Genomic DNA, 25,903 nt, shown 5'->3' with positions numbered 1-25,903 from the left:
CACAGCGAAGACTGGTTGTGCGGCATTGTCACCCGCACTTGAAAAGTAGACTTTCCTTTTTTAAAAATTCTCATTTATTGATTTGAGAGAGAGAACGGAGAGAGAGAGAAACAGCAATTTGTTGTTCCACTGACTGAAGCATTCATTGGGCTGCTTCTTGTCTGTGCCCGCACTGGGGATCGAACCTGCAACCTTGCCGTATTGGAACAATGCTGTGACCAACTGAGCTACCCGGTCAGGGCCTGAGAACATTCTAGTAGGTTATTTGGAGGTTGTTTGAGGGATGATGATGCAGTGGCCACATGGGCCCCAGCAGGCCCACTCCTCCCCCTCTCGTTGCCACTGGGTCTGTAACTGGGGTCAAGTCACATCGTAGCCCAAGCTGGGGACGTGCTGTGCCCGGTAAGGAAGGAAAGGAATTACACCCCACGTTGCTGGTCAAAAGGATTCTTAAGAGAAGCAGTTGCATCCTGTTCGAATGACTGCGGGCTCCAGAGTCAGAAAGACCTGGATTTGAGTCCTGACCCCGCCCCCACTCCCAGCCGTGTGGACCTGCACACTACACGTAACCTGCCGAAGCCCCTACTTTTCTCCTAGGCAGTGGAGGAAGCAGTTTTTAAGGCATCCTGTGTGGTGCGGTGTTTAAGACAGCGCCCTCTGGAGCCAGCACTGCCTGGGTTCAAATCCTGACTCTCCACTGCATGGGGCAAGTTGGTGAACCTTTCGGTGCCTCAGTGTCCCCATCTGTCAAATGGGCATGGGGAAACCCTGCCCCACAGGGGTGTCAGGGATAGCAGATGAGGCCATCAAAGGCCCCAGCTTGGTGTCAGATGTCCGATAACTGCCATGTGCTTCTTAGGCACATGTATGTGTATGCACAGTTTGTGGACTAAGAGGCGGCAGCGTTAGTTCATGTTATTTCTGTCCAGAATCCAGCGGGAATGGAGACCGACCCTTGCCCGACTCTGATGGTGTCCAGTTACCTGCGTGGGGCAGAAGCAGAAGTGAGGGTGCGTGGCCCGGCCGGGCCAGGGATGACGGGTGAGCATGTGTTTGTACCGGGAGCCGTCCCCTCCCCTGCCCTGTGCCACCAAATATGTCCATGCTCTCTGATGCCTGGTCAACGGCCACCCCGGGCTGCCGTCTCCTGGCCAGACCTGGAGCTCACCAGCTAATTTTAGAAATGACTTGTCGACTCAGCTGCTGCTATCACATTGGCGCAGAGGGCGGGCGGGGGCAGGGACGGGGAGGAGCAGGCAGGGAAGGGGCCGAGTGTGAGACCGTGTGGAGGGCTGCCTGGGACATTTGTCCTTTGCCCCCGCTTTGCCGGCTCGCTGGGGTCTCTGCGCTGCCGCCTGGGGAGACCTCTCGGGCAGGAGTTGTTCCGGTGACCCGTGGCCTCACGGGGACAAGGTACCGTGAACCTGGGTTCTACGAGGGGCACCTTTGGAGCTGATCGGCAGGTTGTAATTCTCCTGAGTGAGTTTTGGGGGCAGGGGTGGCAGGCCTCGGGGCTTTCGGTCTGTTTTAGGCCTTTCTGGGGGGGGACCACTTCCGTAGCCTCGTCTGCCCACCCCTCTCTTAGAAACTAGAGAATTCTGGGGGCAAGGATTTTGGAACAAAACACCGGGGCGTGGACTCTTTTCAGGATTACCCCTGTCGGGACCCAGCTGTTTGCTAAGCGTTTTTACAGATATGTTTAGAGTCCCGAGATAAGCCTCCCTGCGGAATCTTGCCCAGCAGACATTGGGGTTCCTATTTTCATCGGCCGCCAGTGATTTCTACTTAACTGGTTATCCCTTCGTGGTCTGGGAGCCAGACTCTTCCTTCACCTTTTCGACTCTGTGGAGGATACGCCTTAATGCTACCGATTTTTTTTTTTAATTCCAGGTGAAGCCGTGCATGGGGTGGGGGAGGGGAACGGCGGTGGTGCAGGGCCGGCGGCTTGAATGTCGCGTGCTGACCGGATCCTCTGTCCTAGAGGAGGGGTTTTGTGTGGCACCGCAGTCGCCAGGCGCTTCTTTGAATGGAGACCTTCACGGGCCTCAGAGTGGCTGGCTGCGGGGCCTGCAGGGACAGAGGGGGGCCCTGCTTCAGTCAGCGTGGAGCTCCCCCTCGGGAGTGGGAGTCGCCGGCACCTCAGCAGCTGCGGGCCTCGGAGCCACTGCAGCCAGTGGCTGGGTGGGAAAAGTCCGACTGCTCCCAAGCTGCCCGGTCTGGACTTGACCCGGCAGGGGCCTGGGTGTCTGTCCCTCGGGACCTGGGATGGAACTGGGCTGCTACTTTCGCTTTGGGGCCAGCTGAGAAGAGGCCTGCCCGGGCCAGGGCACCGGCCCCTGGAGGCGGAGGGTCCCACTCGGGCTTCTAGTGCCCGACAGGATGGTGGTTCCCATGGGGACTGTCTTTGCTGTTGGCCTGAGTGGTGGTCGCCTGTATCTGGGTCATTTGTCCAGGGAGGGCCGGGGAGGGCCAGTGTGGTTTAGGCTATGGCTGAGTTCTAGATGATACCAGCAGAAATGGGGGTGGAGGGAGGGAGGAGGAGGCGGGGAGCAGGGTCTGCATGTCACCGAATAATAGATATTTGGGGCCACCTGCACACAGGCCTGGTCACCTTGAGTAGCCTCATTTGGGCTCCGCTGTGGCTCCTCTGACCTTCGACCAGTCCTTCCCCAGTTGGAGCTTCCCTCTCCCCTCCCAGCACCTGAGGGGGCGGGGCCAGACCTTCCCAGAGGTGTCTTCTAGAATTCCACACCAGGGCAGGGGCAGCGTCTCCCCAGTGTAGGTCCTTGGTTACCCCATGCACCAGCCTCACCTGGGGCCTTCTGCAATGCACGTTCCCAGGCTGCTCTCGGAACTGCCACACCGGCCTGGGGGTAGGAGGCCAGCGACCCTCAGACTTCAAACCTCACCAGTGGTTCCACCGAAGCGGGAGAACCGCCTCCCCTCTACGGCGCGCTAATCGCAGCCACAGACGCTGCTGCTCAGCACCAGCCCTGGCAAAACCCATCAGGTCGTTACGCAAACGGGGGACAGCATGCACGGTGCTCTAGTAGGGTCTGGTTGTGGCAAATTTCATGGGGAGAAAGAGCGAGCCCTTCTGGTGGCGTGCTGAGGTGGGACCAGAAGGCCCGAGGCTGAAGGGAAGCTTCTCTCGCTGCCGAGGGGACAGAGGCTCCGGCTGGGGCTCCACATGGCCCCTGCGAGATAGCCCTCGAGTGGGTCCCGCTCCACCCCACGGATAAAACAACTGTCGGACGGCCCAGTCGAAGCAGGCGGCTAGTTGCTGCGGCATATGGCACACCCTGAGTTTTCTTAAATTAGGAAACTCTGTTTTTCAGAGCAGTTTCAGGTTCACAACAAAATGGAGGGGAAGGTACAGAGATTTCCCACAGACCCCCGTCTTCATGCATGCACGGCCTCCCCCGTTACCACCCCCTCCCTCCCCCCGCACCGGGATGGGACGTGCGGTGCAGTCGATGTACCTGCACGGGCACGCCGTCTTCGCCCGAGTCCGGAGTTTACGCTGGGGCTCGCTCTCGGCGGCGCGCGTGCTGTGGGTTTGGACACGTGTACAGTGGCACGTATCCAATCCACCGCTGCAGTATCGCGCTGGGAGATATTGCAGGAGGATTCCACTGCCCTACAAACTTCTGTGCTCCGCCCACGCCTCCCTCCCCAGCCTCCCTGGCTCCTGGCAACCCGTTACCCTCGTCACTGTCTCCATAGCGTTGCCTTCCCCAGCATGTCACAGAGTCTGGGGTCCCACAGAAGGTAGCCTTTTCAGATGGGCCCCTTTCCCTTCCCGACCTGTCTTTGCATGGTGCCCTGAACGTGCCAGCCGTGTGAAGTTGAATTATTTAAAAGATGTAGAGAGGGGGTTTGAGACAAGGCAAAGGAAGGGCTCCTGGGTGCTGGGCTGAGGTCCCAGCCGGCCTTCTCTGTGAACAACAGATGGGGCAGCTGAGGCTCAGAGACGGGAAGCAACCGTGCAAGGCCACGCTGCCGTGTTATGACGGCCCTGGGCTTAGGGCAGCCCCTGCCTTCAAGGCTGGCGTTCCGAGAGCTCTGTGGGGCTCCCCGTTTTAGGAATGACCCAATTCCCCCACCCCCAAAACCACCTCCACTAGCCCTCTCCCAGCCTCAAAGGAAAGGAGTAAAGAGCTTCGCAGGAGCACCTCCCCCTGGGCCATGACTCATGCATCTCCGTAATTTTCTTTTTCTGCTCTGCTTCTCCCCGAGCCTCTCCTTGATGACTTTTTAAAGAACGACAGTGTCTGGCAAGGCAGGAAAGAGCCTCAAGAATCGGCTACGTGGATTTACCAAATCCGCAGCCAGTACTCGCACTCGGAAAGGCAGGAATGTCAAGGTCCGGGCTCCCGAGGGAATTTCTCTCCGCCCGTGAAAGACTGAATGCATTTTCAGCTGTGCTGGGCATCGGCTGGGGTTTGCGTTGTAGCTTCGTGGAGGCCAACTGGGTTAGCTGTTGAACTGGGAGAGAGAAGGTTGCCCCGTGGGATACAATGTCTCCTTCACCCTGGGCATTCCTGTGGGTTTGGGCCGGAGCTGTTAGCCCCATTTTACAGACCAGGAAGTGAGAGTGAGAGGCTGATGCTGCCCAAGGTCATGGAGAGGAAAAGGAAGCTGGCACCAGGAGACTTTGTGTGGAAGACATGGGCTATTTAGTCTAATAAGCAACTTGAACTATGACAATAAATTGTGCAGCAACAGGAACAGATAACAAAGCCTATTCACACTCATTATGTTGTTTAATCCATGAATGATCGGCCCGTGGGGGGTGAGACAGTTGCAGTTTTACGGAGGGTGAAATTGAGAACCAGAGAGGGTCATGGCTTGCCCGCGGGCACCGAGCTGCTACACGGGCCCAGGAATTTCGTCTTGTCTGGTCCCTCTGTCAGAGTGGGTCAGCTCGTTTTCTTCGTCCTTTCTGTTATTGCTCCCTCCCATGTATTGTTCAGAGCGCCCCTGTCCCCTAGCTTGCCCTCTGCGGTGCTTCCATCGGCTGTCCTCGGGTTCTATTCATTTCTAGTAAACCGGTGATCCGGTGAGTAGCCTGTTTCTCTGAGTAATGGGAGCTTTTCTAGTAATTTAATAAACCCAAAGAAGGGGTCCTGGGGACCTCTGATTTATATCCAGTTGGTCAGAAGCTCAGTAAGTCCGCTCTCATCTGTGGTTTCGCCTCCCAAGAGTTCAGTTCCTCGAGGTCAACTGTGGTCTGAGAATATTAAATGGAAAATTCCAGAAATAAACAATTTGTAAGTTTAAATCAAGTGCCCTTCTGAGTCTCATGATGAAATCTCGCGTGATGAAATCTCGTGGGATAGTCTCGCCAGGTGAACTCTCTCAGGTTCTGCTCCGCCCCGCCCCGGAAGTGAATCTTTCCTTTGCCCGTTAGGTATTGGCCGGCACAGTTTGCTGTCTCCGAGACACTTCAGTGCTTGGGTTCAAGTCACATGTATTTTACTTAGTAATGTCCCCAGACCTCAAGCGTGATGATGCTGGCAATTTGGATAGGCCAAAGAGAAGCTGTAAAATGTCTCCTGAAAGTGGAGAGTTATATATGGATCGGAAAAAATAATGTAGAAAGGGTTTGGTGCTATCCATGGTTTCAGGCATCCGGGGGGTCTTGGAATGAGATACCTGTGCGGTAGTTCCCCTCCACCAATTGGGGTGGGGTGGGGGGGCGGTGACTATTGTATAGGTAGCAACCGGGACATGCTCTTGGCCTTGTAGCTGGTTGTTTGGATGGAAGCACAGGTGGCAACCTGGATTGGCAATTGGCGTCTGCAGTGGAGGGTGCTCCTGTGAGACTGAGCCTGAGCCCTTTACCTGTGGAGCCTGATGCTATCTATCTCCGCGTAGATAAGTCGGCGCCGAGGTGCATTCTTGGACACACAGCAGGTGTTGGAATTGGGCCCAGGAGCCTAAAAGACTGGGACTCAACCTGAGTCAGCTGGGGAGAGGACCACGGTAAAAAGACATCTTAATAAAGGACAGTGTAACCAAGTCCTGGGTGTGTGGAGTGTCTAGTACTCACACCACCCTGTCCATGCACAGGAAAGGCGGGCGCCCCCATTTGACAGGCGGGGGACTTGCAGCCCCAAGAGTTTCCACCACCAGCAGAGTGGGGCCCAAGCTTAGGTGTGAGACGCCCAGGACTGACGCCAGCCCCCTGAAGGGCAGGAAGCCTGCTGCGTTGGCCCTGGGCAGCCTCTTTGGGAGTGAGGTGTGCACTCCTGCTGCAGGGCGCAGCCCAGAAAACCCCCAGGGGTCAGCAGCTGGCGTTCTGCTGGGTCTGGGAGGCATGAGAAACTTCTCACCCGAGCACTGGACGAAGGCTCCAGATGAGAAAAGTGGGGCGGACCCCATAGGTGTCACCGTGAAAACCTTAACCTGTTTCACCAGAGAGCAGGCTGGGCCCAGCTCGTGGCCATCTGATGAGGCAGCTCTCTGGGCCGGAGGGAAAGGTGGCCGACCCCGGGGAACTGGGAATTGAGGACCCAGGTTCTGCTGCGTCAGCAGCTGCATGGTGGTAGCTGTGGCCTTGGCCCTCCTTCTCTGGGGGGCGGGGCGTTGACCTCTGTCTTGTCGCATCAGGGCACGGTGGTTGGCTGGCTCTGCGGTGGTCATTTGAGGAGTTGAGGAAATGGACTCTATCAGTGTGGGCGCAGGATTTAATGTGACCGTCAACAGGGTGAGGGTCAGCAAATGACCTCCCACAGGCAAATGCTGCCCTCCACCTGGTTGGAAACAATGTTGTGTTGGAACAGCCACACCCACATTTACATATCATGGATGGCTGCTTTTGAAATGCAAACAAAGGTTGAGCTGAGTCTTGCAAACCAGACCCTACTCTCTCCCTGCATAAAATGTGTACTATCTGGATCTTTACAGAAAGGAACAAAATCCGTTGACTCCTGCGCCAGGAATGGTGCAGCACTGTTACTTTCTCTGGGACCGAAAGGGCAGGGGAGGGACCTGTTGCCAGACAGAGAGGACAGCAGGTGGCAGGGGGCTTCCTGTGGGTGCCTTCGGTGCAGGCAGGCAGCCAGTCCGTGGCTGCCCAGCAGGGGCAGGGCCGGGAGCATGATGGCCTCTGCTCTTTGTGTGTGGGTGATCCCCATTAGCTGAGCCCACCTAGGAGGTGGCAGGTGGAAGAGGTGGGGGGTGAGTCTGAAGGGGCGAACAGAAGATTCCCGGCTCAGGAGTGGAATGGAGGGTGTCTTCCACTCTCCCGGCATCTTCCCCTCCCCACAGTCCTCCGATCCCCATGTGCCCGGCTTGCAGTGTGACGTCACAGAGCTCTCTCAGTGCTTGGCACATAGTAGGTTCTCCCTAAATGTCGGTGAGTCATCCTGGGCTGGGGTCTCCAGGCCGGCTTCGACCATGGGGTCAAATGAAAATGAAAACAACCCAGAGCAGTTAACGGTGATCAAGCACCTGCTTAGCATCTGGGTGTCCCCCTCCCATTTTACAGCTGAGATAACTGAGGCTCAGAGAGCTTCCCAGGGTGCCACAGGGTAATGGTGGTGGCAGGACGTGAACTCGGGCCATGATAACATGCTGTCCCCTGTATAAGAATGCAACAACATGGGGGGGTGGGGGGCATCAGAAATCCCTGCCACAGACTTGCTGCCAACGACCTGCTCTGTCCCTTCTCAGCCGCACTCCTGACCTTTAATTCACTTATGCATTCACTCATGCATTCAACAGATGGGTACCAAGAAACACGTATGTGTTCTAGGCCCTGGGGCTACGTAAGTGAACAGAACAAATGGAAATTCTTCAGCAGGGGGAGTTACAACCTAAACAAAAATATATATATATATATAGCACGAAGGGCAGTGATTAAATGCTATGGGGTAGTATTCAAGTCCCAGGGTAGGGTGGGATGGGGTGGGGTGCTATGCTGCAATTCATTTTATTTTATTTTTTTTAAAAGACTTCGTTTATTTAGCCCTGGCTGGCGTAGCTCAGTGGACTGAGCACGGGCTGCGAACCAAAGTGTCACATGTTCGATTCCCAGCCAGGCCACATACCTGGGTTGCAGGCCACGGCCCCCGGCAACCGCACATTGATGTTTCTCTTTCTCTCTCTTTCTCCCTCCCTTCCCTCTCTAAAAATAAATAAATAAAATCTTAAAAAATATTTTATTTATTTTTAGGGGGAGGGAAAGGGCGAGAGAAAGAGAGGAAAAGAAACATTGATGTGTGAGAGAAACATCAGTTGGTTGCCTCTTATACATGCTCCTGACTGGGGATCGAACTTGCAACCCAGGTGTGTGCCTTGACCTGGATGGAATCCAACTGGCGACCTGCTTTGCAGGAAGACGCCCAACCGAGCCACATGGGTCAGGCCTATGCTGCAGCTTAAACAAGGTGGTGAGAGCAGGATCATTGAGAAGATGACTCTGAGCAAAGACTTGAAGGAGGGGAAGGTGAGAGCCACGCATAAGGAACAGCATTTGAAGCAGAGGGAACAGTACGTGCAAGGGCCTTGAGGTGGAAACCCACGTGGAGGGTGGTATCTAGGAGACCAGTGTCACTGAAGCAGAGGAGCAAGGGGCAGAGGGGCATGAGGGCCCTGGAGGCCACTATCAAGACTTGGCACTTTGTCCCATGAGACAGGTGAAGTCGCTGGAGGACTGGCTGCTGTGTCAGCACTGGACGTGGGGGGTGACGGGAAAGCCTCGAGGGCCCCTGGGACCTCGCAGACCCTGCACGCATGCTTGGAAAGCTGTTCCAAGCCACCCCCTGGCTTTGGGGTTGGGGTGAATGTTTCACCAGCTTCCCACCCCCTTTAGGGGAGACTTGAGACTTTATACCATGAATTCTAAGCATCTGGGGCCTCCTCATGGGCTTACAATAGCAGCTGATGAGGCAGGTGTGAGTTTCAGGCCTGGAAGAGAATGTGGTGGTAAGAACACTTGCTTAAATTAAGGCTTGACAAGTCTCCCCAGGAAGGCTGGCCCCTGGCCCTGGGTCAGTGGGGCTGGCCCTCAGCCTTGGAGGGGCAGGACTCTGGGAGCGAAGGACCCACACTGAGCTCCCTCTCGCTGCCCTCCACGTCCTCTGGGCACAGCCGGCAATCCCGGCCGAGGACAGTCCAGACTGACAGCCAGGATTCCGTCTGGAGCCTTGAAGCTGAGGGCGATTCTTGGGAAGCAGCCACTGGCCAGGCCGGGCCTGGGCTGGGTGGGAAGAGGGGCCGCGGCCAGGGTAGCCACCGCACGTCAGGCCTATTCATAGCCTGGGCTCTGCTCCCCAGCCGTGTAGCAGAGTGGCTTCTGGCTGCGTGTCACTCAGGGGCATCTCCAGCGTCTCTCAAGGGGATGAGAGGGGAGGGATCTTCTGGCTCCCCCCTCTCCTTCAGCCCCTCTCCACCGTCTAAGCCTTCTGCAGACTGTCTGCCTCTCCGGCACCTTGGCAAGCTGGAGAGCCCGCACTGTGGGGGCTTGTCCTCGAGCCACAGACATGGCTGTCTGCACCTGGACACGTTTCCAGGGCCTTCTCTGAGGCACGTGACCTCATCAGAACTGAAATGTTCCTTCTTGGTTCTTTGGATCTTGAGATTCCCTCCTCACCAGGCCCTATGGGAGTGTGGGGGTCTCAGCCAGTGTTGTCCTGGTAAATATTGAAGGGCCGGCTCCTTGAATAAAAACCCCGATCTGTAGCGTCTGACCGTTGCTGGGGCTAGACACACTCCCAGGGCTGATTACAAGCTAATGACGTGACGTGGCCCGACCCAGAGTTGGAAGGAGACGCTCACAGTGAGCTCTCGTGAGGCGAGAACTGGCGTCAGCACTGGCCCCCGGGCACCGCCGGGGCCGGCTCACCGACTTCTGGGATGTCGCTGCCCCTGCGACCTGCCCCTGCGAGGTCACCTTGAATGCTGCCCAAGGCATCTTCTTATGCATAAGTCACTGAAAGCGGTAACTCACAGGCCGGCGGGCCTTCCAAAACTCTGGGATGATGGCTGCTCTGACAGCTGGGGACCGGGTGGCCTCCTCCGGGAGGGGGGAGGGAGTGACAGTGTCCTCCGAGCTAGAAGGGAGAAGGAACGAGACTCGTCCCGAGGTCTTGGTGTATTTCCTTCCACTCTTCGTTTTCTACGTGGAGTGTTGTTCGTTTGCCCACTTGGGACCGTTTCACGCGTGCCACATTGCACCATATGTTTCTTCGCTTTCCAAGCCACCACGAGCCCCGTCCCGTGTTCCTGCAAATGCTTCCTCCGAGCCTCATCCCCTGCAGGTTGGATAGGAGACGCTGCGGCCGCTTTGGAAACCCGCTCGGTCGTTTCTCAGCAAGTCACACCTAACGCCACCGTGCAACCCAGCAATGCGACCCGCTCCTAGGAATCTCGGGGAAATGGAAGCAGATGGACACATTAGATTTCCATGACTGTTCCTAGCGGCATTACCCATCATGGCCCCAAACTGGAAACGACCCAAGTGCCCATCGACTGGTGGGCGGGTCACGGGAGATGTGGCCCATTCACATAAAGGAAAGCTATTTAGCGAGCAGAAAGGCACGAGGCACTGATATATATGGCAATGTGGATGGAACAAAGCAAAGACATCTGGCCAAGGGAGAGAGGCCAGAGGCACTTTCTGCGGCCACTTATGTCAAATGCCCAGGAAAGGCGAACTCTAGCCGTGGAGAGTGGTCGAGTGGTTGTCTGGGGTTGCGGGTGGGAACAGGGAGGGGCTGCAGGTGGGCCTGAGGGTCTTTCTTGGGGGGTGATAGGATTGTGGGATGGTTGCCAGAATCAGTAAGTTTACTTCTAAAATTCTGTACCTTTATCAAAAATCTTCAAATTGTATACTTATAATGAGTGAATCATATGGCTGGCCTAGAAACTGTACCTCAATATAGCTGTTCTAAAATGTCTCCTGAATACCCTTTTCCATGAATTCATAATGTCCCTTCAAGTTAGATGGATGGGCTTGGACGTACTTGACATTCTCTAGTTATCGGATACCTGAGTGGTGTTTGTTTCATTCTTTTTCTTTTCTTGGTGCTACAATCAATCCAGTGATGAAATTTGCTAGTCTAGGATTACTTCCTCAAACTTGTTTTCAGAAGAGGGCTTTTTAGGCCAAAACCTAAGAGCGTTTGATAAGGCTCTCCCTAGGATGCTGCGCCGGCTAACGTGTCTGCCCGGAGTGGTGGGTCCACAATGACCTGGGTTTCCTGCCCTTCCCTGGTTTGCACGGTTACAGCCCTCGCAGGAGGGAGGGCGCCGCCCTCGGGAGAACGGTGCCTGGAAGTGGGCGTGCCGGAGGGTCACGGGGGCTGGTGAGGGTCTGTGTGTCGTTTGAATCGAGATGTGATTTACACAGAGTGAAATAGTCGATCTTAATTGTACAGGTAGATGACTATTTACACATGATATGCTTGTGTAGCCACCATCCCCGGCAGGACAGAGGACATCGCCGTCACCGAGGCACTTCCCTTGTCCCCTGCCCAGCCCAACCCTATTGGCCCCTCTGTCCGCCATCGCCACAGATTAGATGGGCCTGCTCTGGAACTTCTAAGTACAATAACATTTCAAATTTAGTTTTCTTTGGCTGCAATTTATTTTAACAATTTAAATGATAATGACTAACCATAGTTTCCATTTCATTTAATTAAAACTGACTTTTAATCTTTTCATTGAAGTTATTATTTTAAATTTATCATCATTGAAAATAAAATATATATATATTTTAAAGATTTTATTTATTTATTTTTAGAGAGGGAAGGGAGGGAGATAGAGAGAGAAACATCAATGTGTGGTTGCTGGGGGCCATGGCCTGCAACCCAGGCATGTACCCTGATTGGGAATCGAACCTGCGACACTTTGGTTCGCAGCCCACGCTCAATCCACTGAGCTACGCCAGCCAGGGCTGAAAATAAAATATTTTTTATTTTAACATTTAAAAATAACATTTTTCATTCGATCGGGCTGCCGGGTACATTCTTTAGGTGAGACTGCTGAGCTGCACACCTGGGATCGTGGCCTGTGTGGGCGGTGCTGTGTTTCACTGAAAAGCCCCCCCGTGTGGGGCCGAGAGGGAAAGGGTGGCAGAGCCCTGGCCACTTCACCGCCGGCAGCCTCCACCCGACCATGCCTTGCCCAGGTGCAGGTGGCCGGGATGTGCCTGGCTGTGGGCTCTCAGCTGTCAGTGTCCGCGGGGGCGGGGGTGGGGGTGGGACAGTCCCTGTGAGCTAACCCGTCTCTCTCTTCTCTCCCCTCTGCGTCTCCGTGTGTCAGTCTTGTGTTCGTCTGCGTCCTGTGCTGCGTGTGTCTGCGGCCCATTCCGTGCTGCCAGGCAGAGAGCTCCATCTCATCTCACCTCACCTCACCTGCCGGCCCCGGCTCTGTCTCGGCATGGCCATCTCATCACGCCTCGCCCTGTGGGAGCAGAAGGAAAGTAGCGCTCGGGGCTCGGCGGGGCCCCGGCTGCCCCTCCCACCTCCGGCGGAGCGTCTGACCTCCAGGGCCTCCCTGCAGCGTGTCCAGCCCCACCTTCAGCTTTCTCCTAGCCAGCCGGCCATTAGTGACCAGGCCCTGGGCTCCACCCAGGAATGCCTGGCCTTTCCTGTTCCTCCATGGGCCGCGGGGGCATGAGGACAGGCAGACCCGCTGTCCCGTCTGCGTCCTTGTGGCAGTTCTGATGAGCCCAGGGGCGGGTGTGGGGGCAGAGTGTGGGCTGGGGCAGAGGCAGAGCTGTCGGCTGCCAGGCTTATGCCGTGGGGATGGATGTCTGTGGTCCCCGCCTCTGGTCACCATGGAAAACTGGAAAGGGGCCCTTCTGCCCAGTTATTCCTCTTTTCTCTTCTGTATTTCTCACGAGATACCCGGAAGGGCTGCCTCCTTTTTTGGTGCCTGTTCTCTCCTCCGCCCCTCATCCCACCCTCCTGCTTGGGACTTGATGAACTGGAGGCTGAGGGGCGGCGGGGTGGGTGAGAAGCTCCTTTCTGGCTGCCCCCTGGCGGCTGCCTCCACCCCTTCCTAAGGGGTCTGAGAGGAGCATTGAAAATAGTCCTGAAAGAAGCAGGGTGAACATCCACTGAGTGGGCCTTAAGGATCACTCCCACGTCTGTGTGTTTCAGTCTGCATGGGGTGGGAGAGGTGTGGTGTAAACGTGCGCCCAGCCTCCTGTGTCCCCTGCTTCTCGAACGGGGCAGAGGTCTGTACGGCCGGCCCCCTCCCCCGCCCCGCCCCCGGCCGTGGCCTCCGCTGCGCCTCCCGGCCTTGTCTTCTTTGGAGTCCCTGTTTATCAGCCACACACAGGGGACATTGATAAGCAGCTTATTTTAAACCACAGTGTAGCCCTTCTGTAGAGAGTGCTGGAGGTTTTTGCCCCTCTTGAGCTGTCACAGTAATACTGGTTGAAGACACAACCCAGGAGGTCACAGCAAGTCCCATGCCTGAGCCCCCAAGGTCGCTGTGGCCAAGGAAGCAGCCTTAGCTGCACCCAAACTCCAGTCAGTCCTGGCCTGGGCCATGCTCCTGGGGTGCAGTGCTGGTGTCCAGCTTGCCAGCTATAGGGCCCAGTGCTGGGGAGCCCCTGAAGCTGCCCAGGTCGTTGTTTAAAGACCATTATGAAGCCACGGCCCTGGGTCAGTGGAGTGGGCTGTGGTTTAGGGCTGGGCCCTTACCTAAATCATGGCTGCAAGCTCTGGCCTCCCTTGTCACGTTCCTGGCACACAGTAAGTGGTTACATGGTTAAGTAATTGATTGTTATATTAAGTACAAACTGAATTGTTCCCTGGGATCCAACCCCTTCTAGAAACTGGAAAACCTCCTTTTGGAGACGTTCTTTTAGAGCTGGGTCTGTCCTGAGCCAAGGAAGGGAAGCCGTGGCCTTGACGGTCCAAGTTCATATTATGAGGACGCTCAGCCGAGGCAGAAGTCACATTGGCTGGAGCGCATTCCATGCTCCGCTGTTCATGCATTCCATTCTCATGCGCTGTCTCCGGGCCCCCCGAGCCCCACCAGCCTCACCTGCTTTGCCGTGGCCTCTCATACATGGGCTTTGTCATGTATGTCCTCCTGGGCCCCGTCCCAGGCTGCTTTGCAAGCGTTTCGAAGGGCAGCTTGCCCCTGCTGGTTCGCTCACTGAGCTCTTCCCTTTCTTGCTTCTGCAAAACAGATTCGGGAAGAGGACAAGAGCCCCCCACCGTCCTCGCCCCCGCCCCTTTTCTCTGTCATCCCAGGAGGCTTCATTAGGCAGCTGGTCCGGGAGACGGAGAAAGAGTCCAAGGAGGCGAGACTGAAGAAACAGGCGGCGCTCGCCTCTCCAGAGCGAGAGGTGAGTAGGCGGCCCCGCAGGGAGGGGCCAGGTGCCCGCCAGCACACACCACCCCGTCCTGTGAACCTCCTGTGTCTGTCACTTGCCATCTTGTCTGGGCTCCTGCTGTCCCCACCTTTTCCCGTTTTTAGCTTCACCTGGTGAACTCCTTTGCATCCTTCAAAACCCAACCTGAAAGTACCTCTCTGGACAGCTCTCCCCTTGTCTTCCCTCCTCTGATTCCCACTGTGCCCTCTGTGCCTGTCTGAATGGTGGTCGGTAGAGTAATTGCTTGATGATGTAACTTCTTGGACTAGGAATTCCTTCAGAGCAATAACTCTCTCAGTCTACTTTGTATCTCAGGCAACTCTCGTGTTGAATGAATGAATGAATGAATGAATGAATGAAATTAGTTGAGGTGCAATTGTGGGCATGATTTTATCCCACACTTGCAGAAAGAGAAAACTAGATATTAACTCAGGGTGTATGGTTAACTGAATTTAATTTGGACAGAAACCATATTCAGCTGGTACTTGCCGAGGGCAGCTGTGTTGGTTGTTAAAACACTGGAACTTTTCCGTGTCAGGCGGTAAATAGCTGGGGTCCCAAGCCCCCAAGCACCCTCCAGCTGGTATGCTTACCTAGGCCCCTTTCCTTTGTCCCCCCTCCCCCGTGTGTGGCCACAATCCAGAAGTTAAAGGGTTAATGCTCATCACTGGTAGGGACGTCAGTACCCTGCTCCAACGGGCTCCCCTTCTGATTGGCTGATGTCTACTAAAAATCCTTAATTATTCTGAATAGCACAGCTGGACTGAAACAATAGTTGGCCAAGATGCACTACCTATGCCTTGGGGCCTACAGATGTGTTACTGATGGTGGCCAGGGCTCTTTCCCACCTTCCCCCCAGCTCCTGGGCAGGGAACCCCGGGCAGGATGATGGGGCTAGACACCGCAGAGGTGGGCGTAGAGCACAGTGGACCTAGAAGAATGTTTTCTTTTTTCAGCTTGTGCTCTTGAACTCCTGCGCATCCTTCAAAACCCAGCTCAGATAGTGTATCTCTGGAAATAGTCCATCTGTTGGGCACAAGGGATACCTCCTCGTGTATTCCCAGTGCCCCTTGAAGTGGGGTGAGTGCCGCAATGATTAGGCTGAGAAATGTGGTAGCTGTGGGACCCAGTGCCGGCTTGAGCCCGGGCCCCTCCTGGCTCTGCCTCCCGCTTCCCTGCAGCTGTTGTTTGCTCGGCTGGCCCACGTGCCTGCACCTGTCCGATCGCCGTGACTTGGCTGCATCAGAGAGGTCCTCCGGCTGCTGAGCAGCAGCAGCTGCTGAAACGCCCCTGCCAAGCCTCTGTGGGGGGCATGACAGGCTCTGTCCCCACCCCTGCCTGACCCCGGCATAAGTGGGAGCCAAAGTCGACCCCGTCAGCTGTTGTTAGGTCCTGATGAAATGTTACTGTGTGCCTGTTTATGAGTGACCATGTTCACTCTGCTGCTCATGGGGCTATTTGAAACCCTGTGCAGCACTGGGAGTACATGGGATTATACCCACTTATCAGAGGTGGAGACTGAGGCTCTGAGAGGTCAAGAGACTTACTCAAGGTCGTGAGGCCAGATAGAGGCAGAGCCAGGATGAGAGTCTGCGTGTTCTCTGCTCTGGTGAGCTGCCTGGGGGAAGGGCCCGCGTGGGGAGTGAGGTGGCTAGGAGTCACAGGCCTGGGACGGAAGGGTTCCTTCATGAGGGTGCAGGCCAGCCTGGCGTCGCTGTGCACAAGTGAAGAAGCAGAGGCTGGGGACATACGGTCACCGCTGGGCCTGGATGGAGACTCAGGGCCAAGATGCAGGATGGACAGGCCTTAGGCCACAACAGGTGTCTGGACCACGGGCCCAGGGGCTGCTGGGCCTGGAGCAGGGCAGCCTCGGGACAGGCTCCCACGAGGCAGCAGGCCGTGGCTGGCTCCCACCGCTGCAGCTCCCTTGTGCCAGTCAGCATGTGGCTCTGGGCACTCCTCACCCCAGCACAGCCGTTTCATTCGGTCCTCGAATAACCCTCCGCCGTTTTGCAGGGATGGAAAATGAGGCTTAGGGAGGTGACCTGGCTCCTAGGGCCACCCGGCTAGTGAGGGACAGGCAGAGGCCGGAAACAACGCTGGGGTAGAGAGAGACCCATATCAAACGTCAGGAGAACTGGGTTCCAGCTCCGGCCCCGCCGCTGCCCATGGTCCGGTTCAAAACCCTCCTCATCTTGGCCGCTGCTTGCTCATCTGTAAACTGGGTGTGCTGCGAGCGTCCTCTCGGCCCCGGTGATTCTCAAGGTGCTGCTTCGCCCACACCTAAGAAAGCTGTGGGGACTGGGGGCTCCGTGTTCCTGAGAGAAAGAGCCAGTCGGATCGCCCTCCCCCGCCCCATGGACTCTCTTCTTTCAGGCCGGGGCGGCAAGAGGGACGGTGGGATCGGTTATCCTTCTGGGCCTCTCCCTGAGGTAGTCTCTCCCCTGCGGTGGTTTGGTTAAAAATAAGGCGCTGACTCACTTTTCAAGGTGGTGGAGACAGCGGTGCAAAGCTCAGCCAGTCCCTCTCCCGGACGATGTCCTGCTTGGCTGCAGGTCGGACTGAGCCACCAGGCCCTGGCACTCGAGGGGGGACTGTGGGTCAGTCACACTCACCCAGGGGCCACAGCCCAGCTCCAGCCCTTTCTAGGATCCCTTCCCGGCCCAGCAGGAAGCAAGACAAACAAATAAAAAAAAACAACCAGTGACAGCAGCAGCAGCAGCAGCAGTGTTATTGTTACCATGTGCAGGGCTCAGTGTCTGAAGATTATCTTGGACCCTCTTGCCCATCCTCGGGGTGGGCCATGGTGGTCCTCGTTTTACTGATTAGGAAGCAGCTCTGAGAGGGGGAGTGATGTACTGCAGGCCACACAGCCAGTGAGTGGCAGAGGTAGGAGCTGCATTTGGAGTTGACTCTGTTGGGCTGCAAAGTCCGCTCTCTTTTCACTCTGTCCCTCGGCCTGGAGATGCTGGCTGGGGGGGTTTTGGCTTGTTGCCTGGCCCAGTACCCCCCGGATCTCATATGTGCTGGAGGGTCTTTGGGTGAATGAAAGGTGGGTGAATGAATGAATGGATGAATGAATGAATGGATGAATGAATGAATGAGTGAATGATGAAGCTCTTAGGTCAGCAAGCAGCTCAGGATGGTTGTGGTTTCTCTCCTAGACCCCAGAAATTTCCACGAGCCAACCCAACAGCAAGTCCAACAGTGGCACCAAGTCTGGAAGCCAAAAGACTTCCCAGGATAGCCAGGCAGGCTCCCCGCAGCACCCCAACATTCCAGGCAAGGAGGGCGAGGGGGCCGGCACCACGGAGCCGGTGCCGATGACCACCGTCAATGGCGAGAAGCCCCAGGAGTTGGGCCCCGGTGGGGCTCCAGCCAAAAAACCTCTGCCCTTCAAGAGGGGCGTGAGGAGGGGCGACGTGCTGCTGATGGTGGCCAAGCTGGACCCGGACTCAGCCAAGCCGGAGCAGAGGACTCAGCCCCAGGACGCCCCCACCTGCAAGACCCCAGCCCCAGCCACAGACCCTGGAGGGGGAAGGAAGGGGGAGTCCCCACAGGCTCCTCATGGCCCCCAGGCCAGCCCTGAGGACACAGCCCCGAAGGCTGAGAAGACCCAGACTGGGGGTCCTGGGGGCCCGGGAACTGTGCTTCTGACAAAAGGCGAGAAAGATCAAGGAGCAGCAGGGAAAGGGGGTGGGGCCCCCAAGGCCAAAGGGCTGAAAGGGGAGGAGCCTCAGGACACAGCGAGGCCTGGTGAGGGGGGGCCAGCAGGGACAGTGGAGAAGGGGGCAGGGGACCCTCCAAACAAGGCGGCAAAGGGGAAACTCTCCATGGACACAGGGGGTGAAGGGAAACTGGCTGGGGCCCAAACCCAGGTGAAAAAGTGGGGCGGTTCCCTGGGCAGAAAGAGCAAGTGTGCCGGTCCCCAGAAGAAGGACAAAGAAGGTGTGCTCCTCAGTAAGGTGGAGAAGACAGAGGAACCACAGACCAAGGGAGAGAAGGTGGACAAAGTGCAGGGGAAGGTCGGGAAGACGGGGGAGGTCCTCAGAGGGATGGAGGAAGCGTGTGGGCCTCAGGGAGGGTCTGGGGAGGCAGATGAGGCTGGGAGTAGGACAGAGAAGGCCTGCGAAGCTCCCAAGGGGGTGGGTGAACATGGGGAGGCCCCGGCGTCCCCTGAGAAGGAGCAGCAGCCAGACAGCAGGGCGCAGAGCGCTGGGCAGCCCTGCCGAAGGGCGGATGGCAGGGCCGGGGCCCTGCAGCCGGAGCCGGGAGGACCCAGAGCGCCTGCCCCGGGGGGCCAGGCAGAAAGGCCTCCGGTGTCAGAGAACCCAGAGGGGCCAGCGCTGCCGGAGGGGAGCGGAGGAAGCCCGAGTGGAGCCTCGGCCCAGGTGAGGGCTGCAGCCCCGGCGTGGGCAGCGGTGGGGAGAGGAGGGGTGGGAACGACTTGCTCCTGGGGCCCAGCAAGGTGGGGACAGGAGATGGACAGGGAATTGGCGAGCGGTGGCCGGCTCGGAGGAAGGGACGGGCACCTGCTCCTTGACAAGCAGGGGTCTTGAGGCCTCCACCGCACCTGTGCTGGCGTGCGATGCTCCACAGCGTGAGGGAGACCCCAAGCAGGGGAGATGGCCCCTCGTGGCCGAGCTTACAATGCTGCATGGAAGTTCTCAACCTTGGGGCTGCATAAGCAGCAGATTGCTGAAAAGGCAGAGAGTCCCAGGGCCCCCCTTGGAGCTTCCATTCAAAAGGCCAGGGGTGGGGCGAAGCCATCGGCATTTAAATAAGCAACACCCTCCCTGTCCCCACCTTGTAGATTCTGGTTTAGGTGGTCCCAGAACCCACTGACAAACTCTTACATAAGGCTTTGCCCCTCACGTGCATGGGGGTGGGGAGAGGGCAGTGTCTCCCTGGGTTAATTTGTGTGACCTTTGCTCTCAGGCTCCCGAGGACAGATGGTACGAGGCAGAGAAAGTCTGGCTGGTTCGGAAGGATGGCTTTACTCTTGGTAATCAGGGGCTTCCGTACATCTGGGGCTGGGGGTGTCTGAGTCTGTTCCTCTGGTGCCCCCTTCTGCTGGCAGCGGGGTTTCCCAGGCCCCCATCTCAGTCTGTGGGGAAGGGGAGCAGCGAGGAGCCACTGAGATCAGGACGGGGCGTGGCCGCCCTTCCGGGTGGGAATAGCCCTTTCACTCTGGGCAGCTGGTCTACCAGGTCTGTTTTCAAAGCTGCGTGAGCCCTGGTAATTAATTATTCAATGAATTCTTTAATGTAATGAGCCTGGTTTGGCTCCCGCAGGGTTCTTTGGGGTGCTTAGAGTCTAGCACAGGTGGGCAAATAGGTTCCATCTCCCAGCCTGGTTTTGTGGATTAGCTGTGACCACACTCAACCGGGCAGAAGCGATACTGAGTCCCAGTCAGAATGCCGCTGGGGAGAGCGATTCTCCGTCAGGGAGGGGTCTGTCGTGGGGACTGGAGGGGGATGGCAGCTCCTAGGCCGTTCTCTGCCCTCCCAGGTCCAGGTATGAGGTAGGTGGTGCACCCCACCATCTGGGCTCCTGCTCTGTGCCAGCTGATAACAGCCCAAGGGGAGTGGGACCCAGCCTCCGTCCTTAAAGGGCTTGGGGTCACAATTCAGAGCCCTCCGTGTGAATAGACTGCACTGGGAGAGGAGACTGTCCCTCTCTGACCCGTCCCAGCCCCCTTGCCAGCTCCCTCGCCAGCTCCTTTGCCTGGCTCAGACCTATCTGTCTCTCCTCCCTCCCCTCCCCTCTTTCCTCCTCTCCGGCCCTGGCTTTCCACCAGCAACGGTGCTTAAGCCAGATGAGGGGACAGCCGACCTGCCGGCGGGAAGGGTGCGACTTTGCATCGATGCCGACAAAACCGTCACCGAGGTGGATGAAGAGCATGTTCATCGGGTGAGCCCCCGCAGCTCCCTGCCTGCCCCACACTTCCCTGCCCCCGCATGCCGGGGATGTCCTTGTCCCTGACTGCAGGGACTACTTTGGCTCGATGCCCCAGAGGGAGTTATAGGGAAGATAACCCTGAAGTCATTGCTCTGCTGGAGGTATATTGTTAGGGGGTCAGTGTTATTCTGTCCCGCAGTGTCCCTTTTATGAAGACACATTAGGAGGCATGTTTGTTAGGTCCTGGGACTGATCATTGTTTGGCTTGACCCAAGAAAGTGATTGCTTTTCTTTTTATGAACATTGCAAATTGTGCTACAAAGCATGTTTCCCTTTTCACTCTGGCTGCTAGGGAACTCAAGAGCCAAATGTGCTGTTTGCCATCAACCATAGCATAGGGTATAATGGCGTATATTTTAGGTATCAAGCATTCTTGTGGTTTTGCTTTTTCAGTTGTTTTGCATCATTTTTTTTGGTGCACCATAAATCTATTTGAGGGTCAGAGTATAATGATAGAAAAGGGGGGTCTTCTGACCCCTTTCCACCACTCAAAGCTTCTGCTAATCAAGAAAGAGTTTCCTCCAGGAGCCCCATGTGGGCCTCGATCCTCTCCATTCCTCTCCGCTCTCCTCCGCCCACGCCAGGCCCCCTGTTCCCCGTGGCGTTGGGAGTTTGCAGGGGGCCCGTGTTCTCCGAGGAAAGACTGACCCGCAGGAGAGCTCGGGCTTGCAGACCCCAGAGCACTGGGCCCAGAAATCCCCCTGAAGCTGGAAAGAATGGTTCGGAAGCTTTTAGAACGGATGCCCCAAGGAGAAGCTGCGGTCTTCCTTGCTTCCAGAAGGGCCCGGGCATATTTCCAAGGGCTCCACGCACGAGGGGCTGTCAGAAGTGGGGCAGTTCAGCTGGTGGCCTCTGTCCCCGAGCGTCACAGGGGACACGCCGTGCTCCCCCCCAGGGGGGACTCAGGGGCGCAGGAAACATCGGAGAACAGTGCCTGGCTTGGGAACACCACCTGTTTTGGGGGGTGTTTGAGATGCAGGAGACACTCTGATCTTGCCGCGTCTCTGTTCTGAGCATCTCCCCTCACTGTACAATGAGCGGAGGAAGGGGGGACCTGTGTGAACAGAGGGGTGGCTCCCAGGCCACAACACCACGGGCGAAGGAGAGGGGTGCGCTGTCCCACACGTAGGACTGTGTGACCCTGTCTGCAGAGCCCTCTCGTTCTGTCCTGGTCTGTGGCACAGGGCTCTCCGGGGGCGGGGGGCGGGGGCGGGGCTGTGTGTATAGGGGAGTGGTGGCGGTATGGGGGCCTGAGGAGCCACGGGCCACTCTGTGATGGTCCGCAGGCCAACCCCCCTGAGCTGGACCAGGCCGAGGACCTGGCCTCCCTGGTCAGCGTCAACGAATCCAGTGTCCTGCACACGCTTCTGCACCGCTACCGGGCTCAGCAGCCGCACACCTTCACGGGCCCAGACCTGATCGTCCTCCAGCCCCGGGGGCCGCCGGCGCCCTCTGCAGGCAAGGTGAGGGGGCAACCTGGGCAAGGGGGACTGGGACAGGCCCGGGGGGATGGGGTGGGGGGTCCCTCTGCACCTCAGCGCAGAGCAGGGCAGCCAGAGAAAGCCCCCACGGGCCTGTCTGGGGGCAGCGTCTTGCCAGGCATGAGATGCGGGGGCATCGTGAGCACCGTGGGCCGTGAAGGGCCACGCGACCCCCCTCCTCTGAGGGGAAGGATGAGCATTAAAGACGATACTAACGATGAGAGACAATATTGAGTGAGTGTCAGCTTTGTACCAGGCACTGCTTCAGGCACATAGTATCTCAATTAATTCTCATCCCCCCACCCCGACCTGAAAAGACAGGCGCCATTATGACCCCATTTTACAGATGGGGACCGGTTGGGCCAGCTGCTGGACTATTACACTCAGAGGGCGGAGCAGCTGGGATAAAACGCAGGCTGCCAGCTTCTCGGTGCTCTGAACCCCATGCTGGTCTGGGGAGTCCTGAACACCCACATAAGTCAGGAAACAGAAGCCTCGGTTCTGCTTGTGGTTATTTTTCCTGGGAAGCGTAGAAATGGCTGGTTTTTGTCAAGACAGTGGAAGCAAAGGGAAGCTCTCAGCGCCACCTTGTGGGAAGGCCGGCAGCCACGACCGAAGAGTCAGAGCCAGGCTCATTCATCCGAGGGCTACTGATGGAGGTCTCCTGCGTGCCAGGCACGGAGGAAAGAGCAGGGAAGGAGATGGACAATGAGCTTGCCCCATGGAGCTTCCGTTCTAGTGGAGAAGACAGGCCAGGAATCGTACAGATGATGCAGGCGGAGCAGTGCAGTGTGGAGGCGGGGAGAGGCAGGGGCCGACGTGGGGTTACGGGTGCATGGGCATAATGAATGACCTGGCGTTTACCCTGAGCCTGATGGAGATTTTTGGCGGAGCAGTGGCATGGTCTGACTTATGCTGTAAGAACAGGCCTTTGGTGGCTGGGTGGGGGGTAGCTGGAAGGGGGCAAAGGTGAAGGCAGGGACCCGGTTCAAGGTCAGACATGTTACCTGGGTGCTGCCCTGACGACTTGGTGGTCTAGGGAGGCCAGGCCTCCAGCACATGCGCTCACACAGGTGGTTGAGGCCTCCACGCCGCTCTGGTCCTGGTTTCCTTGCCTGTCACTGGGGTGGGGGGAACGCCCTCCAGAGTCCCACGGCACACGCTAAGTCCATGGTAGAGGGGACAGTAGCCCTGCAGCCCTCTCCCAGACTTCTTCAGGACACCCCGCTCCACCCCTCCGGTTGCTTCTCAGGCCGCTTCTCAGCCCCGCGCCCGTGGCCTGGGCCCGGTGAGTGACAGCTGGGCGGGTGCACTCCCCGCTTGCCCTGAGGACTGTGCTTCTGCTCCTGCGGCCCAGGGGCTCCGCGGGCTCCTTCGGAGCCCTGGGAGGGATGTTTCGTGCAGACCCCTGAGGCAAGCCCATCCTCTCGGGCTCTCGGGGACGGCCACCCAGGCCCGGAGGCGTCCACCTCAGAACCTAGGCCGGAGGGCCTAAAGGTGCAGGCCCTGGGCCCCGTCCTATTAAAGAGGCATTTGAGTCTTGAGATACCTTTGTGCCCCTGGGGCCCCTGATTCCCCTACACTCTTCACCCAGTGCCCCGCCCTTCCCTCCAGCCATCAGCCCCCCACCCCCAAACCCACCACCTTCTGTGTTTTGTCTGAGTCCCGTCTGATTCCACAAATGGCCACCAGGTGGGAGCATAGACCTGTGATGAGGCTGGGACAGGGCCACCTAGAAGGTGGTCTGGGTGAGGTAGGAGGAGCCAGTGCTGGGGTCTCTGTCACTGGGGCCCACCTGGAGGCTGGAAGCTGGGGTGGGGGTGCAGCTCCTCATGGGTATGAGCGTGGGTGTGACCTTGTCAGGTGTACAGGGGCCTGCCTGTGGGTGTGGGGCCTCGTGCCTGTGAGCACGCCTGTGTGCAAGCACGCAAGGGTGCTCACGCCCAAATGCAAGGGCCTGTGTGCATGCACCTGTGTGTGTACACAGCAGCCTGGACCTGCAGAAATCTCCCTTCTACCGTCAAGGCAGTGAGCCCGAGGGAGCAGTGGTTGAGGTGGCCTGTCCCTTGAACTCCAGCGTTTCCAGACGGGGAGGGGGTTCATTCAGGCCTCAGGCCCTAGGCCCCTTTGTCTGCCTGAGGACCTCTGGCTCTGTGGGTGGTGGGGGCTTGTCCCACTTTTGCCGGCTGTGGGGTCCTGCTGAGCCCGGAACAGGGATTCGTTACTCTTCCTAGGGGTTTGGGGGCACAAGGCCAACGGCGGCGGACTGGATCACCTTCAGCCCCATTGGGATTTGTGCCTCCCCCTACCCCCCCTCCCTGCACCAAGGCAGATGAGGACACGCCCACTTCGCATGGCAGGCTCCCGCGGGGGGGCCCCCCCCCCCCGCCCCGTCCTGTTCCAGCTGGCCCGCTCCAGCTCCCTCTGGTGCCCTTCCACTTGCCTTCCAGTCCCCACCGCAGCCTCTTCCCTGTTCCCTGAAGGCTATGCAAAGCAGACTTTTGTGAAGGTCACCGACTAGCTTCAGGCTGCCAGGTCCTGTGGTCCCTGCTCCTGTCTTCTCTGACTTGACCTTTAGCAGCATATTTTTTTAAAATCCTCACCCAAGGGTATATTTACTGATTCTAGAGAGAGAGGAAGGGAGAGAGAGAGAGAAACATCACTGTGTGAAACATCGATTGGTTGCTGTAAGCTCCCTGACCAGGGACCAGACCGCAACCTAGGTATGTGTCCTGACCGGGGATTGAACCTGCAACCCTTTGGTGCATGGGACAGTGCTCCAACCAGTAGAGCCACCTGGCCAAGGTGACCACCAGCAGCATCTGACAGCCAGTCCCCTCCTCTCTTCCTTCGCTCCAGGACTCCTCTCTCCTGGTTTTCCTTCTGTCCCGCTGGCCCTCCTCAGCCTCCCTTTCTTTTCTTTTTCTTTTTGCCTACCCTAAATCCATTTTATTTTTTTGCATTTTGCATTTTTATTATTTATTCTATTACAGTTTCCCCAATTTTTCCCCTGGCCCCCTCCACCCAGCCCACCCCTCTCTCCCTCAGTCAGCGCCCTCTGTTGTCCGTGTCCGTGCGTCATTCCCACACGCTCCCCTTCCCTTCACCGTCCGCCCCTTTCTCCCCTCTCCTACAGCCAGCTGCCAGTCTGCTCCCTGTGTCTTTGCCTCTGGCTTTAGTTTCCTCCTTAGCGTATTTTGTTCATTAGATTCCAGTTGTAAGTGAGGCCTCCTGTGCTGGTCCCGGCTGCCCTCTCCACGCCCAGGGTCTGTCCCACGCCTCCTTCCTCCTCCTCAGACACCCGTTCATTCCCTCGGCGATCTCATCCCGGCTCCTGGCCTTCAACCGATTCCCGTTTGATGTGATTTATTCGTTCTGTTTATCGTCAGTCTCTGCCCAACAGAGAGCAAGCTCCACGGGCAGGACTTTTGTTGTCATTGTTTTCAAAGTCAGGTTTGTTCAGGTGGAATTCACATGCAGTTAGAATCGTTGTTGTTCTGGTGAGATTCGCACAAACACGTGCAGGCGTGTAACCGCCTCCGCCACCAATTCCAGGCCAGTTCCATGGCCCCCAAAGGTCCTCCAGACACTTGGTGGTCTTTCCCTCCCGCGGGCCCTGCCCTCGGCAGTCTTTCTGTAGTAACCGCCCTTTCCTGGGAAGTCACGTGAACGGAGCCGTACAGGCTGTGGGCGTGTGCACCGGCTGTTCCCTCCCAGCACCTGCATCTGTGACTCTCCTCTGTTGTTGCATTTCTCAGCTGCGTGCTCCTTTATTTCATTGGACTGTATTGTGCTGGCTTCTCTCTCCATTCGTGGGGGGTCCCGGTGTCCTGAGGACACAGGGGTTTTCCAGAGCACGAGACTTTCCTTTTTTAATCTTTAAAACTGAAAATTCCTTTTTATTATTTGAGAGAGAGAGAAAGAGAAACATCGACTTGTTGTTCCACTTATTTATGCATTCACTGGTTTCTTCTTGTACGTGCCCTCACCGGGGATCGAACCTACAACCTCGGCGTATCAGAATGATGCTTTAACCAAATGATACACGGGGCCAGGACAGGATGTGGGAATGCTAAGACCAGGATGGTTGGTTACCCTAGTTCACTAGTTGAAGACA

At 57.2% G+C, this 25,903-nt stretch overlaps 1 protein-coding gene across 2 annotated transcripts in view; it reads left to right on the top strand.

Annotated features, from left to right (window-relative positions):
- The first annotated feature begins 1,245 nt into the window (after positions 1-1,245).
- The window catches only part of MYO18B (myosin XVIIIB), a 225,154-nt gene continuing 200,496 nt past the window's right edge, over positions 1,246-25,903 (top strand). Inside the window, exons 1-7 of one of the 2 annotated variants that reach the window (XM_045843131.1) lie at positions 1,246-1,413; positions 12,274-12,429; positions 14,159-14,317; positions 17,509-18,735; positions 19,283-19,349; positions 20,145-20,257; positions 21,592-21,768. In XM_045843131.1, the coding sequence (XP_045699087.1) occupies positions 12,391-12,429; positions 14,159-14,317; positions 17,509-18,735; positions 19,283-19,349; positions 20,145-20,257; positions 21,592-21,768 (1,782 nt within the window). In that variant the 5' untranslated portion in view covers positions 1,246-1,413; positions 12,274-12,390. Of the gene's footprint in view, positions 1,480-12,273; positions 12,430-14,158; positions 14,318-17,508; positions 18,736-19,282; positions 19,350-20,144; positions 20,258-21,591; positions 21,769-25,903 lie in introns of both variants that reach the window. The other variant, XM_045843139.1, reaches the window with a different exon arrangement.

Source organism: Phyllostomus hastatus, unplaced genomic scaffold (assembly GCF_019186645.2).
Source record: "Phyllostomus hastatus isolate PE091 unplaced genomic scaffold, TTU_PhHast_1.1 phas_contig_1162, whole genome shotgun sequence".
NCBI classification, from domain to species: Eukaryota; Metazoa; Chordata; class Mammalia; order Chiroptera; family Phyllostomidae; genus Phyllostomus; species Phyllostomus hastatus.
Note: the sequence above shows the minus strand (reverse complement) of the source record. Positions and strands in the feature narration are given on the sequence as shown.